This window comes from Leuresthes tenuis, unplaced genomic scaffold, assembly GCF_036924035.1.
Source record: "Leuresthes tenuis unplaced genomic scaffold, fLeuTen1.0.hap1 SCAF_16, whole genome shotgun sequence".
Taxonomy (NCBI): Eukaryota; Metazoa; Chordata; class Actinopteri; order Atheriniformes; family Atherinopsidae; genus Leuresthes; species Leuresthes tenuis.
Window position 1 is genome coordinate 7,211,140 of NW_027325370.1, and position 17,601 is coordinate 7,228,740.

A 17,601-nucleotide genomic window follows, 5' to 3' on the forward strand; every position below is an offset into this window, starting at 1 on the left:
AAGCTACAGCGCGTGCAGATTTCTGACGCTATAGCCCCCTCTAGTGACAGAAAAGATGAGTGCACCACAAATCCACTCACTAATACATAAGCTGGAAAACACCAATTATTTGTATTGGTATAGCTGAATGGTCAGTCTGTTTTGTTTGTTAGTGATTTTAATCACTTTAGTTATACAATAATGGTAATAATTATTTTACTATCATTTTTGTATTCTCAATCTGTTTGGGGCTAAAACAGCAGCTGATCATTAAAGTGATTGATTCATGAATTATTATCTGAACTTATACATTAAGTTTATTGAACCTCAAAAAGAGGAAATGATCAGGGTCCATAGAATAATGCAAGTCATGCATTATGAAAAACATTTTTCTGTAAGATATGACTAATAACACAAATGTATCAATGCTATCTTGCTATTACATTATATTGACACGGATTCAACTTTTTTCCAGCTCTAGCCATGCTACTTAAAGTAACATCATTAAAAGTAAACGTTCTCAATGCCAAAAAATGCCCCCTCTGACTGATAGGCTATACTCACATTCCATGTAACTGGAATATTGTGACTAGTGCGTTAATGTAAAAGCAGTATTCTGTTGCATTTGGTGGAGGAGTTCACCTTATTTTGTTTTATCAAACTGAGGCAAAATGATTATTTCATTATTTCTACACCACTCATTTATTTTGTTACTCAAACGTATTGATTTGTTTGTGAAAACTTTGTTTTAGAAAAACCAACTGTACTGTACTGTACATGATCATCATAGCTGGCAGTTTTCAGCTGCAGGGTAGTTTATCTAAAACACCCTGGACGGGTCGCCAGTCCATCACAGGGCCACACAGAGACAAACAACCACACACACGCTCATACTCACTCCTAAGGACAATTTTAGAGACACCAATTAACCTATCATGCATGTTTTTGGACGGTGGACGGTTCATTACTTGAGCAAATTGACCTGGTTATATAATAACACTGGTTCTTATTTTTATCGATTTTGATTTTAGGATGTGACCCGATGGACTAAGAGGGTATGGATGGTAGGGATGAATGGAAAATTATTTAAAACACTCTAACACATTTTCAGCTTTATGGTGGAACATATAATGTGGAGAGACAGATAGACAAATGCCACGAACTGCCACACAGGGGCGCTTTCGAAAACCTGCTATTATAGTCTCGTCCTGCATGCTGCATGTTCAGAGACCTGTGGTACAGTTTGTTGCTGCTGATTCAATGTTACAAATGTTCAAATTTTCATAAGATCTCGTGACAATTTTCTTCGATGTCATATGTACGTGGGTAATTTTTTTAAAAAACGCCTAAACAATCACACTTGCATTGTATTTGCATGCATATATTCATTGTGTTTCTAAATATCAAGAGAAGCTGTGTGTTTCCTGATTCCAGCAGCAGGTTGCTGGCGTGTAATCAGTTCGGTTGCGCATACTTGACCGTCTGCACATGGGCTTTAAACTTGGCACTTGCTCGATGTTTGGCATGGCTCAATGTTTACCGTCATTTTGCAGCGCCTCTTGTCAGAGAGCAAGCAGTCACGGTGAGCCACGCCTATTGCCCATGTGCTCCGTCCACCAATCCCTTCACCCCTCCCCGCAGCACACGCTCAGTGTTTTGCATAAAATGTGTATCAGTAGGGCAGCGCTCTTTCCGGCACATGCAGAGCGCACATGCAGCGTGGCTTTACTGAACACATACCACGGTCGAATAAGCGCATCAAACTCCCCTCAGCTCCAGATCCTCGCCAATGAGCCAATGAAAATGCACAAAAGCATGAAGGGGGAGAGGTAGAGAAAGGATTCTGCGAGACACAGAGAGTGAGCCAAACCCCACACAAACAGACATAGCACAAGTTGGAGCGAGGGAAAAGGCGGTCACATTTCATACTCACCTGCAAACGTGATTGATGTGGGTGTTTGTATCAGTGGGTGTGTATGTCGTGCCTGTCACTCTCACGCTGGTCACAGATGTGCTGACTCCACTTTCCTAGAATTATTGAGAATCGCTTAATCTTCGCTCGTGCGACAACAAGCGGTCCCTAACCGTGCGGCGCAGTTTGAAGAGCTCAGAAGCCATCCAGGTATCTTTGAGGAGACAAGCCTGCAGTTCACCTCTCTCAAAGAGAAACTGATTCTCGCGCACCTATTTCCTACAGTTTACTGGGGAAGAAGAACTTCACTCGCACTGGACGCATTTTCATCGCTGCTTCCAATTTTTGCTCTCTATGGAGCAGGTGTTGTGCGAGGAACTCTATTTTGACTTTATCTTCTGTCTTCAAGAGACTTTTGCTCGAGTCTAGTGACATTCGCAGACATTTGTCGTCGAGTTTCTTTGAAGTCATCAGCACCAACAAGAGCGATGGATAACAGTCCCGGTGGTGGTAAGATTAACTTTATCATTATGCTTGGCTTCCAGCAGCTGTTTCGTTGTGGCAGTGATTGTGGCACAAGAGTAAGAATTCTCAATGTGTCAGCTATTCATGATGTTGACACTAATCAATAGACTAAAGCAATTGAAAACGTTCTGACTTTCAGTAAAATAAAATTAAAACAAACATTTTATTATGAGCATGAATTCAAATATAACTCAAACGAACAGGAAATTGTATTACCTGAAACATTTTTTTACTTCTAATAATGTTGTACTATGTATTGACATGTATGCTTGACATGTTCGTTCCTATCAAATGTACCAAAAAACGAACAAACACAACATTGGGATTTTACGCATTTCTTAGCTTAAGTGTTGGGCAGGTTTTCCATAGTTTGTGACTATATTCTTTCTGCATCATCTTGCTCTTTCGTCTTTGAATCACCTTAGATTGTTCGTATGGTAAATCGTAATTTAGACTTGCGGCAACACCTTAAAGAAGACTGGATAGTGTAGTGGTATGATTGGCACCTTTCATGTGGGAGATCTGGGTTCTAATCCCCTGCATGAAAGGTACTATCTCCAGTAGGGGTCCTTGGGCAAGACCCCTTTGTAAGTTGCTTTGGATAAAAGCGTCTGCTAAATGCATAAACATAAAGAAATGACTGTCAAAGCGCGTTAAGGTTGACCACTTCCTGCTTCCCCCAGTGAAAACAAACTCACGTGGATTTACAGTCACCAGGTTGTCAGTGTTATCACAGTCTGTCAGAGGCAGCACTGTACCACGTCAAGGAGAAAAGAAAAACAGACTTTGGCGTAACATCGCTGAATTGCCTGCACTATAAAAGTTGATAACAGCAGAACTTCAATTCATTCAGAGGTATTAGGTCAGCCAAAGGTGCACACGCTTTCGGCTTCTCTATCAAAACTGACAGTGAATCATTTACAACAGCGTCACGTTTCTGCACAGGTCTGTAGACGGCTGCAAACGCCCAAGTCCGCGAGCAAAACTGAACTCGCTGTGTTATGACCGTGGGTTTATACTGATAAGTGGATGCTTGTTCAACAAGCAGGAAATAAAGTGATTACTTATTGTATATATACATGCATATATACAGCTGTGGAAGACTGTGCTGGGTTTTTTTTTTAATGGATATTCGGTGTTTGTATATATGTGCAAGAAACTTTAAGAAATGCCGAACGGAGTTTTTTCAAGTTATTTATATATTTTTTTCCATCCAGTTAATATGTTTTATTTAGTCTCCAAGGGCTGTTTACAACTCATATGGAAAAATGCATTTTAAAAGACTGAAAAAGATATATTTCTTTAACTTTAAGTTACAGCCTTGAACTTTATAATCGTATTAATGTGATGGGGATACACATGATATAGCTTAATTTCGTTTATGAAACCATATTAGTTATTTAAACAAAGCTAATGGTAAACATGATAATGGTTACAATTAATTAATATATGAATTAATTAATTATGAATTAATTCATATATGAATGAATCATATATGATCTACTCTGTATCTGTCATACATATATTCTATATATATATACATTATAATATTTATATATATTCTGCCAAACTGAAGAAAACATCAAAGTGTATCACTCATACAGCATGTAATTCACCCAAAAAATGAGGGAATATGGGTCGCATTCTGTCACGGGGGAAAGGTTTCACCCTTGTCCCTGGCTGACAGTGGGGATGTGTTGCTGGTGGTGCACAGTCACCATCCCGCCGAATAACACGCTGCTCTATTAAATTTGGCTCTTTAATTATAAACTGCTGGCGCACTGCAGAAGCACTGGCTTCTGGCTAGAGCACAACTTTATGTCTCTTAAATGAAAGCTTTGACTAAAGCCTCCTCACGTGGCTTCCCTAGCAGAGCCGCGTGCGACGCGTGAGATATACCGGCCCTCCTCCCGTCGCTTCATTGCTCTCACACGGACGCTTCCGTGTTGATGCCGCCTGCGGCGATGGTGAGGAAGAGTTTGGTCAGTGGGTCAGCGATTCCATGCATTACCTCTTTTCCCTCTCTGGTCACGTTTCCCCGCCTCATGCAATGTGTGCTTACTGAAAGCTTCTCCCCACCTCTTTTTTTTTGTTTTCATTTGAATCACGGACATCGCTACGTGGTTTATGACTCAATTTTTTTTTTTTCAACTGCAACATCTGTCCCCATCAGGTCAGAGCACACATTCGCTTACGTTCCGTTTCAGCAGGAACGTGACACTTGTACATCTTCCTGCCATCATCTTCCTGCCATCTCCGACAGCAGATCAAAAGCATTGAAATCTGTTACTGGTTGAGGCTGGTAACACTGAAACTGATGTTTTGTAAACCACGATTGAGTAGGCAAAGCGTTAAACTTAGCTACAGACGACACAACCTGTCCTGGTATTTATGAAACATAGCCCACAGCTATCCCCTGAGATAATAAAACCCTGGTGGTAATTGCATGAGCCAGAGAGGTTGTGTGATGGCACCAGTTTGAAGTGATACTAGAGGCACATAGACACACTTCTCTTAAGTTCCTGTGATATTGACCTACTTACACAAGCCTGGGGTAGTGAAGTCTGCAAACGCCCAAGTTTTCTGGATATGTTCATTAGCACACACCATCTTCTTTTTTTAGTCAAACTGTATAAATTTGTTTTACAGCATACAATGTTAGTATGAAAAAACAGCAATTATATTTGTACACTGTCAATACAAAGCACAAGCAAACCCTATAAAGTGAAAATGTTAGATAAAGAACAAACCTAGAGAAACAGTGAAGGGAGAGCCTGACTGTGGAGTGCTCACTGCTCACGTTTCTCTGCCTGCCTCCAGTCCCAGGCAGATTAGTGCTTACACGAGTAGGCTAAACTTATGATGGGCAGAGAGGACTGATTGAGTTCTCAATTAAGCTACCTATGGTGACCTAGATTGTCACTGTCTTGTTGTACAAGGTGCATGACAATCCTCTTTGGCTGCATGGGAAACCCCAGAGAACATGCAAGTATATAACCCTCCTTAGAATTTGATCGATATCACAGGCTACCATTGCTATGTGTAATGAGTCAGTAAGGCAGTGTTGCCCACTGCTTGGCCTAGTAATTTGAGGCTCTAAATGAAAAGCACTTTGCAGCTTGTGCGAATACTTCCTGCAGTGTCTCCTGCATCACAACTAAAAAGCAGTGTGTCAAAGGGATTAACAACTGACTGTGTTGACAGCAGGTTCGCTCTGAGGGTCATTCATAAACTACTGAACATGTGAGTTTTCAGGTGGACATGCAATGTGTTTGGGTGGAGTAGGAGGTTGGGCAATGACTGGGTGTAAGCTGGGGAAGATGTAAGGCGTAGGCCTGTGTCTGCTGGGTCTGTTTATGACTCTGGCATGAGTCAACAAATCCACCAACACGTGCTGATAGAGGGATTATCAAAACATTGGACCCAAACAAGTAACATTTACAGGAGAGATAGGTTTGCTGTGGCACTTTGCCATATTGTAAGATTTATTCGAGGCAAAATAAAGCTTTATACTGGGTAGCCGAAAAACTGTATTTGTTTACTATATTGTTTAGAATACTTAAATCAGTTTCCAAAGGACTTGCAGAGTTTTGGTCTTTACAATTAAATATTTTCTTTGCAAAAAACGTGACTCATATTCTTCAACTGTTGGACTGGTGCACTGACTACAAAGGTCTGAGGCTTAGTGCCACCTCACGCCCCGGGAGCTTCCCGGGCAGCGTATGTTTATAAATACGGATCTGACTTCACATCGTTGTATTTTTCTACACGAGACTGCGGATTTGGTTCGGGCAGTAACCGTGTCAGGAGTCCATGCATGTGAGGCAGCGGTCAGGTGTCGTGCTGTTAGCTGGCGCTAGGCACGGTGCCAGGGGAGCGAGGCTATTATTGGAGCGGAGGAGGCAGCAGACCCCGCAGACACGTGAGGTCGTGTCTCAGCTCATCCACAACGCCTGACTAAGTGCGCGCAAAGGGAGAGAGAGTGGATGAGAAAGACGCTAAAACGTCTGAATAAAGACATGCCACACATTTAGACAGGGTCTGAATAGTGCATTAGCATGATATGGGAACTACTCACAATTGCAGCAATTTCGTTGCATCCAGATAAAAGTCTGTGTTTCGTTGGCCAGCAGTATTATTAGCGCGGTCTTTATCCGCTTGAGCGCACTATTACTCCCGTTACGCCCAGGATGGAGCAACGATGCTGCAGAGACTCAGAGCTGTTCTCTTCTCGCCAATGGTTGTGCAACCTTACATCACATCATATCCAACTCGCTGGAGCAGCTGAACTGTTTCCAGGGAGATATGGATCCAAATCTGTTATAACTGGAAGTGATTCGTTTACTTCTGCTACTTTATATTATGCTGCAGGCGTAACCGCTGAATACTACTTATTCTACACTTCAGGGTTTCAGGTCAAAGTCTAATTACCTGACCAACTCTGAGATCTAATGTCCTCCATTCCTTCCCTACAGGAGGAGTCATTCTGTATGCAGGATCTTGTGGCAGTGCCAGCCCAAGCCCTGGCAGCCCCTCCAGTGGTTACCAGTCTCAGTCACCTTCCTCACACTCCCAGCCCTCATCTCCAGAGGAGGTTACATTTACAGAGATTGGGGCACTAAAACAGGAGAGGGCAGCTGGGTGCAACACTCCATCCTCCAAACTAGTGTTCCAGTTTCCAGAGGTCTACAGCAGCCCCTCAGCAGCAGCTACTCCACAGCATTCCTATGCACACCCAATCGCAGCAAAGAGGCCCTGTAGTTTTGCAGGAACTTTCACCAGTTAGTATTTCTTTACTCTTAATATGTATATATACTTAATCCTTCATCTAAGTTTTTCTTGCTTATAACCTCTGTTTCCTTTTCCATAGAGACAGGTGGGATGGTCCTGCTTTGTAAGGTCTGCGGCGACATCGCATCTGGTTTCCATTATGGAGTACATGCATGTGAGGGCTGCAAGGTAAGCCACTTATCAAAGAATCCGGTGAAATCTTTTGATATTGTATTGATTTTGGTACACCAATTTCATATGATGTTCACATGTTTCTGTGTGTCTGTGTGTGTCAGGGTTTTTTCCGTCGCAGCATCCAGCAGAACATCAACTACAAGATGTGTGTGAAGAATGAGAACTGTCTGATCATGCGCATGAACCGCAACCGATGCCAGCACTGCCGCTTCAAGAAATGCCTCTCCGTTGGCATGTCAAGAGATGGTGAGACATCCTGACATATTTCTTAATGAGAGAGACCTTCAAGCAGCTCTGCCTGAATGCCAGTGTTATGATCAGTCAAAGCAGCAAGGAAATGGACAGCTGGATAGCAGCACTGTGCCGATATGTAGGTCTGTGTAAAAAATATGATGCAGGAAGGCTTTTGAGGTCATCATGCCAGTAGCTCAGTCACTCTGCACCTGTGTTGCCCTCCTACTTTGTCTCTGCACTGCCACAAATAACCATCTCTCTTTGCATCAGTCTCTCAAGTTTCTCAATGTCTTTCTGCTGCCCTTTGCAGCTTCCTCCCACAACACTCTTACCTTTATGCTTTTGTTCAGCACAGCCCATCCTCCTTTATGTACCCAGCGTGCTCCCCTCAGCTCTCTTACATCTCCCCCTCAGACAGTGATTTATGAGTAAAGGAGCCTTGAAGTCCCTTAAGCCATCTATCATCTGGAAAACTGCAGCAAACACAGGAATTATTTTGGGAAATTGGAACAGGGTCAACTTGATTGCCTTGTGTATGCACAAAGAACATCTTACTGCAGTTGTTAAGGGACAGGGCAACAATTAAGCAAGGGATGCAGAAACATTGCTGTGACAGACTTAATCAGGCATGACACCCCAATCACCTGGTTTTAGCCCTGTAAGCTGAGACTTGATTGATCACCTATCATTTCACATTAAAGAAACGGTTGGGCTGACCTAGAAAAACAGAACAGAATTGGCCCTTATAGTGTACTCATACATCATGACCTACTTGGTGTAGTTTGCGTGTTTTCTGCTTCTCAGTATGGTTTCTGTTTATCTCCACCCTCCAGCACTCTGCATTGCCTAATCTAGTAAAGAGGTTAGTGTTATTTCTGCGTGTGCTTGACACTTCTGGTGCACAGAGAAAATAGGGTGGCAAAACGAAGCTCAGTGAGGAAACAGTCAGGCCGACCCTCTGAGGGGAGATTTTTGAGAGCATTAAGGACCACAACCTAGAAACCCCTTTTTGTTTTCAACCATTACGAAAACAGGAAAACCACATTCAACTGCCTGCAGACCACAATAAACAGTACACCCTGATTTTATACCAGGCAGCTGTGTGACTTGGGCTTTGCAATATAGGCAAATGGCAAGTTGGTATACTTTTCTTCCCCTAACCAGAGCACAATTTTTAGAACAACAGCTCATTTGTCTGCATTTGCCTTTCTTTTTTGATCATACATTTTACAGCACCATAAAAAAAATCTTTGACCCAACACATTGTCAGTGTGTATTTATGTAAATGTCTTGACTTTAACACATGGGAATACCAGTACATTGCTTTATAAAGTGATATTGCCGCAGTACATATTAACTGCCAAAAATCAGGTGAGCTTTACTTGCAAAAACTTTGAACTTACTTTGAAGCTGCACCAGTTTCACTTTTTTTTTGTTTTGTTTTGTTTTACTGTTTTACTGTGGGTACATACACACACACTAAATACTATTTCCATCACTTTACACTGACATACATTCACTTCCGACAGATATAACCTAACTCTCCCCCTAACCACAGCTTGCTTTATCAGAACTTTCATCCTAATTTTAAACTGAATCTTCACCTTAAGATCCAATGATTTGCATTATTAGGACTTCTTTTCCACTCTTACTTTCCATTTTTTACTGTCTTTCACGTCAGCCTGTTCATGTTCACATCACTGTCTCCTCCACTCATTTAAGCAACTCAAGCCCACCTTTCTCATCCTTCTCCCTCTCACAATCTCAGTGCTAGTGACATCACGCTCACGTTGCTCCACTGCCCTACTTACAAATGGAAGGAGTGAGCACAAGAGGAGCACTAGAGGAAGGAAGCAGAGATGGATAGAGAGGAGGATGAGGCAGATGGCACCAGGGGGCCTATAAATAGCCTCTCCAGCTGATGGGTACTGAGAGTAGGGGGATGGGGATGTAGATGACAAACGAATGGGTTTTATTTCCAACCTTGTAATGTATCACCTTGAAATCCTTCAAAGCAGTTTTTTGTGGTTTGGATATTTGCATTTGTATAAGGAGGTATTAAGTGTGACACATTACTCTAGCAGTCTTGTGTTTCCTAAATAGCACCGCTCTGGACGTGGAATGCACCTGCCTCTTGTCACTGAGGTTTCTGCGTTTTTATACTTGTGTGTTGCATCTTAGTAATTTGGTCATCTAAAGAAAAGAAAAGTGTTTTCAAGATCTTTTTTTTTGGAAAGATAGATAACAAGAAGATAAATAAAAACCAAAGCACAGAACATATCCAGTGTAACTGTCCATGTTGTCACAATGACTGGAATCTGATGTTTCCTCACTGCTTGTGTCTTCTCTAGCTGTGCGTTTTGGCCGCATCCCTAAGAGAGAGAAGCAGCGTCTTATGGATGAGATGCAGAGCTACATGAACAGCCTAAATGAGTCCGCTGCCATGGACATGGAGTCTTCAGTGAGGGACAGTCCCATCAACACAAATGATTGCCACTCAAAAGAGGCAATTGGGGCAATTTCCAGAGCCTATCATGACATCTTCACCAGCAACAATGACAGATCATCCACCAGGACCAACATCACCACTAACAACAACACATCTCCCTTTTCTCCGGATGGCAGTTTTCCTCAAGTTTCATCTCAATCCACCCCTGCCCAGAGTTATCAGTCTTGTCCTGTTGCCCCTGCCACTGCATGCCCTGTTGCCTCCAATGACAATCAACATGCATTTCATAATGTGGACAACAATCGCTACTCCTATTTAGTATCAACAAATCAGAATCATAACCATTCAAATGTTACGCCTCAAAGGGGCAGCTCTGCCAATCATCACAGTTTTTGCAATGGAGGAAGTGCCCATTATCAGCCCTCCTGCCCATGGAAATTACCACCAGGGGCAAAAGTCTTGGTAAGTACAAGTAGCCAACAGAATCGAATTAATACTTCTGTATGTTATCTTATTTGACCATAAATTAATGAATCTGCTGATGTTTTGGTTTTCTCTTAGGCCTGTCCTCTCAATGCATGCCCTGTATCAGGGGCAGAACGGTCAAGTCAGGAAATTTGGGAGTCCTTCTCTCAGTGTTTCACCCCTGCTGTCAAGGAGGTGGTAGAGTTTGCCAAGGGGATTCCTGGATTTCAAGAGCTTAGCCAGCAGGACCAAGTCGTGCTGCTAAAATCCGGCACCTTCCAGGTAACATTCATCTCAAATTCTTACTTTCTTCACCATAAATGCTACATATGTGTCCCATTCTTTATGTATTCAAGTGTGGCTGTTTTAATTTGATCTTTTTATCTTTCTGTTTTTTCTATTTCTCATGTGTTCAGGTTCTCATGGTAAGGTTTTGCACCTTGTTCAATGCTGAGCAGCGAACTGTAACCTTCTTGAATGGCCAAACTTATCCCCTGTCTACCTTGCGAGCTTTGGGCATGAACTCTCTGCTGGATGCAATGTTTGAATTCAGTGAGAAGTTGGGCTCCCTTGGGTTAGAGCCTGATGAGATGGCCCTCTTCATGGCTGTGGTGCTGGTATCTGCAGGTGAGAGTGGGATAGATACGAATGCTGCAGAGCAGTGAGAATTTGTTTATGAGCCAGTAACATACCAACTGTGTCAACCACTCACTATAATCTCCTCCATGCTCCTCAGATCGTTCAGGTATCTCAGATATGCAGGCTGTGGAGCAACTACAGGAGGGTCTCATCTCCGCCCTTCGGTCCCTGATCACTCGCCGCCGCCCAGACAACACCAACCTCTTTCCCAAGCTCCTCCTGCGTCTGCCAGATCTGCGAACCCTCAACAATCTGCACTCTGACAAACTGTTGGCCTTTCGTATTGACCCTTAAGCAGGGTGGCCATTACCATTTTTGACAGATCATTTATTCATTTGCTCATTATATCCAGTGTAATTAATAATATAAGCCAGTTCACTTCTGTATATTCCTTCAGTCGTCCAATATCAACAGACCATCACTAAGCACCACCTGAAGAAAGGATATTGTAGATCGAAACAGTTATTACTTAGGGACCACTGGTGATAATTTACCGTGCATCCGTTTTTATATAAAAGAAAGGGAACCTGTATATAATACAAAGTGAAACCTGAAATATTAAGGTAGTTGTGTTATCGCTGTTTCACCAACATACCATCTGCATTAACTGGAACGAGACCACTACTTCATGTGTCACGTAAACACAATAGAAAGTATTCTGTCACTTGCTTTTTTTCCTTACTAATTGTCCAAAAAATATTTGAAATACTTGAGTTTAAATATCTGTGATGGACTGACGAGCTGTCCAGGGTGTACCCCGCCTTTCGCCCGATGACGGCTGGGATAGAACCCCCCCCCCCGCAACCCGACTGACGGATTGACGGTATAGAAAATGGATGGATGGATGGATGGAGTTTAAATATGCCAACTACATTAGTCAGCGGCATTTTATATTATTATTATTATTTCACAAAACCATTTTGTTTGTGTCACTGTATTGTATCACATCTGGACTCATGGATAGTCCATGCAAATTGGACTTTGAAGTTCCTTTGTTTGCTGTAAATATTATTTTACCCAAATGTCTCCGTATTATTTGCTGAAGAGATTTAAAGGATCAGAAATGCTGTAGGAGTATGGAGTAAAGAAGAATGTATTGATCTTCCTGAACTTAGTGGAGGTCTGGCTATGCAAAGGGGGCTTAAGAATTTGTAGGAGGGATTCTCAGACGCTTAAACACAATTTTCTGGTATTAGATTATGTAACCAACCAGCATAAACCCTGAAATCACCAGCACTCACTCCACAAGCACCCTTCCTCTATCCCCAATGTTTGTCATACAAACACAAAAGATATTTTTGGATGGGAGATCTAAATTATTTGGTTCTCTCACTGTTAGCTTGTTTGATTAAGGCTGATTGAGAACATCTTGTACATTTTGTAATTTTTTTTCTTCCTAAATAGAAATGATACAACAATATAAAGTTTGAATTATGCATTATTCTGCTTTTGTGTCCTTTTTTCTGTATATTCAAGCAAAATGCAGGGAGGAAGATGTGATTAATAGTTAGCATGGTATGGCTCTCAACATTTAGAAACACAACTGAAAGTGACCATTAGCACATCTGAGTAAAGTTAGATATACTGCACTTCATCAATATACAAATATTGTCTGTCCTGAGCTGGACAGAATCCACCAAGTTGATCATCATTAGTGTGCATTTCTGTAAATAATTATGCATGTTCATGAATATCATTGGAAAACATGAAAAAAAGCATAACATTTATCAAGACTACAACTTAACATAACTAATGATTATGACTAACAGATAAATAATGGAAAAAGTATTCAATGGCTTTACTTGAGTAAAAAGAGTAATTCAACATTGTAAATATACTGCTTTACAAAAACGTGTTGCTTGAAAAGTGTTAAACAAGTAAAAGTATGTGGGTGTAATTAGCAAACTGGAAAACACAGGAATATCTAAAAAATGTGACTCATTACTACTTTAGATTGTACACTTTCATTATTGTCACTTATGCATATATATAAAGATAATATTCTCTTGTTGTATTTGATGGTGACAGAGCCAAAAATCCATATCAGACTCCAACTTATAGATATTTCCCTTGCACATTTATCTGCTCTTTATTTTCAAAATCTAGCAAATGTTTGGTGTGTAAAAATATGACGTTTCAAACTGACACAGTTTAAAGCCACCCAAATGCCCAAACCATACATTTAACAAGTTTGACCTGAATTTTTATTGAAGTTTTATTCAAAGAACTGTGTTAAATGTCAATCTGTCTGTTTGAAATCCATATCTAAAGGCTATGGATTCCTCGAACAGTCAACAGTCTGACAATGTACAAATGCAGGAAATCAGAAACCACTGTTACTCTCTTCAGGAGTAGTCAGTCAACAAAGACTGCCGAAGATCTTAGACAGACCAATATTAATGTTCACAAGTCTTAAGAACATAGCAGAGTTGCAAGAGGAGAGGTCTTCAAAAAGAGTACTGCTGCTTGACTGCAGTTTACTACAGATCTTGCGGTAAAAAGGCTGCTAGATACCTGTACTGTGTCGACATATTGTCAATATGTAAAAACTAACTTTAAAAAAAAAGGTCTTTATGATTTAAATCGAAAAAAATAAAAATTTAGTTCTCAGTAATATCATCAAATTTTCCACATAAGAATGGTTATAGAAGATGAATGTCAATATTTTAACAATATAGCAAAGTCTGGCTCCTGACTTTGTCATTGAAAGACTTGAATGGTTAACAGTTCTGTCTCGAGAAACGGGCTAAAATTCCTCTAAGACGATGTGTAGGACTTGTCATCAGTTACTGGACACAGTGGGTTGCTTTTAGTATTCTGTAGGCTATAACTCAGTCAATTGATAACTGCTCATGCTAGATACTAAATGCAAAACTATTGATAATCTAGAGGTCTGGATAGGCTGCTGACGTTTGTTATGTCGACAAGTATGTAATATGGTATCAGTTTATATTGGCCAAACTTTATTTACTTTTAGGACTTGCATGAAAATGTTGTGGGTGTTCTAGATTATATCTATGCAGACATTTTAGACAATTCCAGAGGGACTTCAAACTTCCAAAGCACGAGTGCACTTCTAAGCTATACAATGTAATTTAAAACAAAGTACTGCTTGATATAAGAAGGTCCTCTTGAGATAAGTTGTTACTGAGTAATTTTCTCTTAAATGTGGGAGAAATCAAATGCAGAGGATGACGACTAAGTAAACTGCATGTACCCCAATTTATACCAACGTGCTTTTACTCCAACGCCGAATGGATAAACTGAACCGTTGTCTTATCCTCTTCAAGAAATAAAACTTGTGCAGGGATGCCACCTTCTGGTGAAATAGAAAAAAAACCGGATACCGGAAGTGAATGCTGTGTTTCCAAGAGTACACTTGCTAATACATTGAACTCTCACTTTGTGGTTTAAATCTATCAGTTACTACGTCGTATATTTAATATGGGACAGTTGTCAAACGACACGGTAAGATATGTTATGTAGTGTGATACAGCTGTGGAAAACAGATGGGATGAAAGTGGCACAAATTAAACCGACATATCTTTGCAGAAAGTTAGCTTGCCAGCTAACGTTAGCTATTAACAAGTCGTCGTGTAAAATAACTATTTTCTTCAGGCAACTTACACGTGGATATTCTGTGTTTCATTCATTGAGGCTTTTAAAACTAATTTTATTTTGCAATAACTAGCTAGAGCGCTTGTTGTTAATCAGTGACAACAAATGAATAATTACATAATCAGTTAAATTAAATAATATGCCAAGCATTTTCCCATCTATGTTATTAGTTGTAATAAACTTGTCCATATTGTCTTTCCATAGGTGCTGAGAAACAGAAAGAAAAGAGTTGGAAATACCTCAGCACCTCAGCTTTGATCTTAAGGGGGTGCCGTGTGTACCAGCATGTTGGTAACATCATACCTCGCCATCATTTTCCTGCTTGCCCTTTGTGTTGGCCTGGAGTTCACAGCACGCCGCCTAACTCCACCTCAGTCCGCTCCTACTGCTGTGGCCAACCCAGCTTTCCGGCGCTTCCAGACTATATTTCTCAGAGCATATCTTTTGGCTTTGTGGGCAGACTGGCTCCAGGGTCCGTACCTCTACAAACTGTACCTCCACTACAGCTTCCTGGAATCCCAAATAGCAATTTTATATGTATGTGGCCTGGCCTCTTGTGTTCTGTTTGCTCCTTTTTCAGGCTGGCTCCCTCAAGTCCTGGGTCGCAGATGGACATGTCTTCTTTTCTGCTTGTCCTACTCTGCCTGTTGTCTCACTAAGCTTTCCAGAGACTACTTTGTTTTGATTGTGGGCCGTATTCTGGGGGGTCTGTCTACATCCCTGCTCGCCACCACATTTGAATCCTGGTATGTGCACAGACATGTAGATGTCCACGATTTTCCCAAGGAGTGGATCCCCAGCACCTTCACCAAAGCTGCCACCTGGAACCACGCCCTTGCTGTGGGGGCAGGGCTGGTGGCTAACATGCTCGCTGAGTGGCTCCACCTTGGACCAGTAGCTCCTTTTCTTCTAGCTGTCCCATGCCTGGGCTGCTGTGGCTGGGTGGTGCTAACAGACTGGGGAAAGGAGGAGGCTGAAGGAGGTCCAGACGGAGACAAACAGACTCTGCTCCTTGGTACTCCAAATGGAGGTGTGGCTCGTTTGTCTGCTAAAGGCCGGTTCTCACGAAGCTGCCATGAGGGACTGCGCTGTCTGCTCTCAGACAGGAGAGTCCTCCTCTTAGGTGGAGTCCAGGCTCTATTTGAAAGTGTCCTCTACATTTTTGTTTTCCTGTGGACCCCAGTGCTAGACCCTCATGGGCCTCCTTTAGGAATAGTGTTCTCCTGCCTGATGGCTGCCAGTATGGTTGGCTCCTTGCTGTATCGCTTAGCAACCTCCACTCGCTATCGTCTACAGCCTGGACATGTGCTCTGCCTTGCGGTACTCATGGCTTTTTTTTCTTTTTTCATGCTAACCTTTTCCACCGCACCAGGACAACCTAGGCCTCACGAATCCTTTCTGGCCTTTCTGCTGCTGGAACTGGCCTGTGGTCTGTACTTCCCTGCAGTCAGCTTTCTGCAGGGCAGAGTGATCCCAGAGGAAAAGCGAGCTGGTGTACTGGCTTGGTTCCGATTGCCTCTGCACCTGCTGGCCTGCCTTGGACTGCTGGCACTCCATGGGGAGGTATCAGGAACTGGTGGTGGGGAGAGTGGCAGCGGCAGCAGACACATGTTTGGAGGTTGTGCCGTCATGATGCTGGCAGCCCTAATGGCCGTCGTTAGTCTTTTCACCCTGGGCAGAAATGACACAGACCTGAAGCTGGAAGGAAGCAGAGGGGAGGGGGACATGTAGTTTGGACTTGATACAAACACCAGTTTATTATTGTCTAATGTGTCAGTTTTGCCTGGCTGAAGTTACAAAACTTGTGTTTGACTGGACTAAATTTCCAAATTAAGAAAATCATCATCCACTGGTGGGTTAAAGGATTTTTTTTTGTTTTTCTGTGTTTGGTTTGCTGCTTCTTCATTTGTATATGTGGGACACTTTTATCAGTCCTGACAGTCTAAGGATGCTTTGGAAACATTGCACTACTCTCATTAGACAAATAAACAAATTTGGCCAGCTCCTGAAACATTCCATTAATAATTCCTTATTACCTGCAGCTGAGGCGATACATCCACCTTTCTTGTTGTTTCATGATATGAATGGAAGCATGTTAAGAATCTCCATAAGAATCAGCAGTGCCTATGTGTTTTTTGGGGTTTTTTTGGGGAGCAAATGTGTAAAAACGGACTTAAAAAGATTTGAGGTTCACTGAGACGTGACTGAATATCCGAGCAAGTAAGTTCATGGCCAGCATGTATCCCAGTATCTTGCAGTAATTCTCTCACAATACTTTTGCTCGAGCTTTACGTATTTTTATAGAAAACGGTGCGCTACCGTAGCTCAGTTTTATTTCAAATGCTTTCTCTGTATCTTGTAGCGGGTATTTTGTTTATTTTTTCTCAACATTTCTCTCTCATTTACACTTAAATAAAGGTGCCCCTGTTGTCTGTGACAAGTGTATTTGTTTAGTTTTATTTTACTTTTGGTTTGTGAAATGTGGATGCTTTATATGGATCTTTATATTTTGCATAAGCAGCATTTACATGGAAATGATGCTCATGCAAAATGTCCTGTTTCAATTCAAGATTATGCTCACCTTTACATAGTCTACCATGTGGATACAAGTAGTAATGCGCTTGAAAGTAGGTGCTTATAACGGGTGTGGATCATTCAAAGAAAAGCCAAATTTGTTTGATAGAAAATAGCATTACTGGCGTTGATCAAAGATTTCAACGTAATTCTAGCTCTTGTACCCCCCCCCACCCCCCCAGCTCTACTGCAGACTACATTTCCAGATTTCTCTGGACTTCTGTCCCCATAACGCATCATG

General features: G+C 41.7%; 2 protein-coding genes across 2 annotated transcripts; both read left to right on the forward strand.

Annotated features, from left to right (window-relative positions):
- The first annotated feature begins 1,782 nt into the window (after positions 1-1,782).
- On the forward strand, positions 1,783-12,609 carry nr1d4a (nuclear receptor subfamily 1, group D, member 4a). The gene is made up of 8 exons (XM_072367290.1): positions 1,783-2,401; positions 6,892-7,197; positions 7,287-7,375; positions 7,483-7,627; positions 9,967-10,526; positions 10,626-10,811; positions 10,946-11,156; positions 11,266-12,609. Exons 1-8 carry the CDS (start codon positions 2,380-2,382, stop codon positions 11,460-11,462), a joined length of 1,716 nt encoding a protein of 571 aa, XP_072223391.1. The 5' UTR covers positions 1,783-2,379; the 3' UTR covers positions 11,463-12,609.
- A 1,906-nt stretch (positions 12,610-14,515) lies between these two features.
- Positions 14,516-17,211, forward strand: mfsd5 (major facilitator superfamily domain containing 5). The gene is made up of 2 exons (XM_072367451.1): positions 14,516-14,636; positions 14,991-17,211. The coding sequence occupies exon 2, from the start codon at positions 15,072-15,074 to the stop codon at positions 16,515-16,517; it is 1,446 nt and encodes a 481-aa protein (XP_072223552.1). The 5' UTR covers positions 14,516-14,636; positions 14,991-15,071; the 3' UTR covers positions 16,518-17,211.
- The last annotated feature ends 390 nt before the right edge of the window (positions 17,212-17,601 follow it).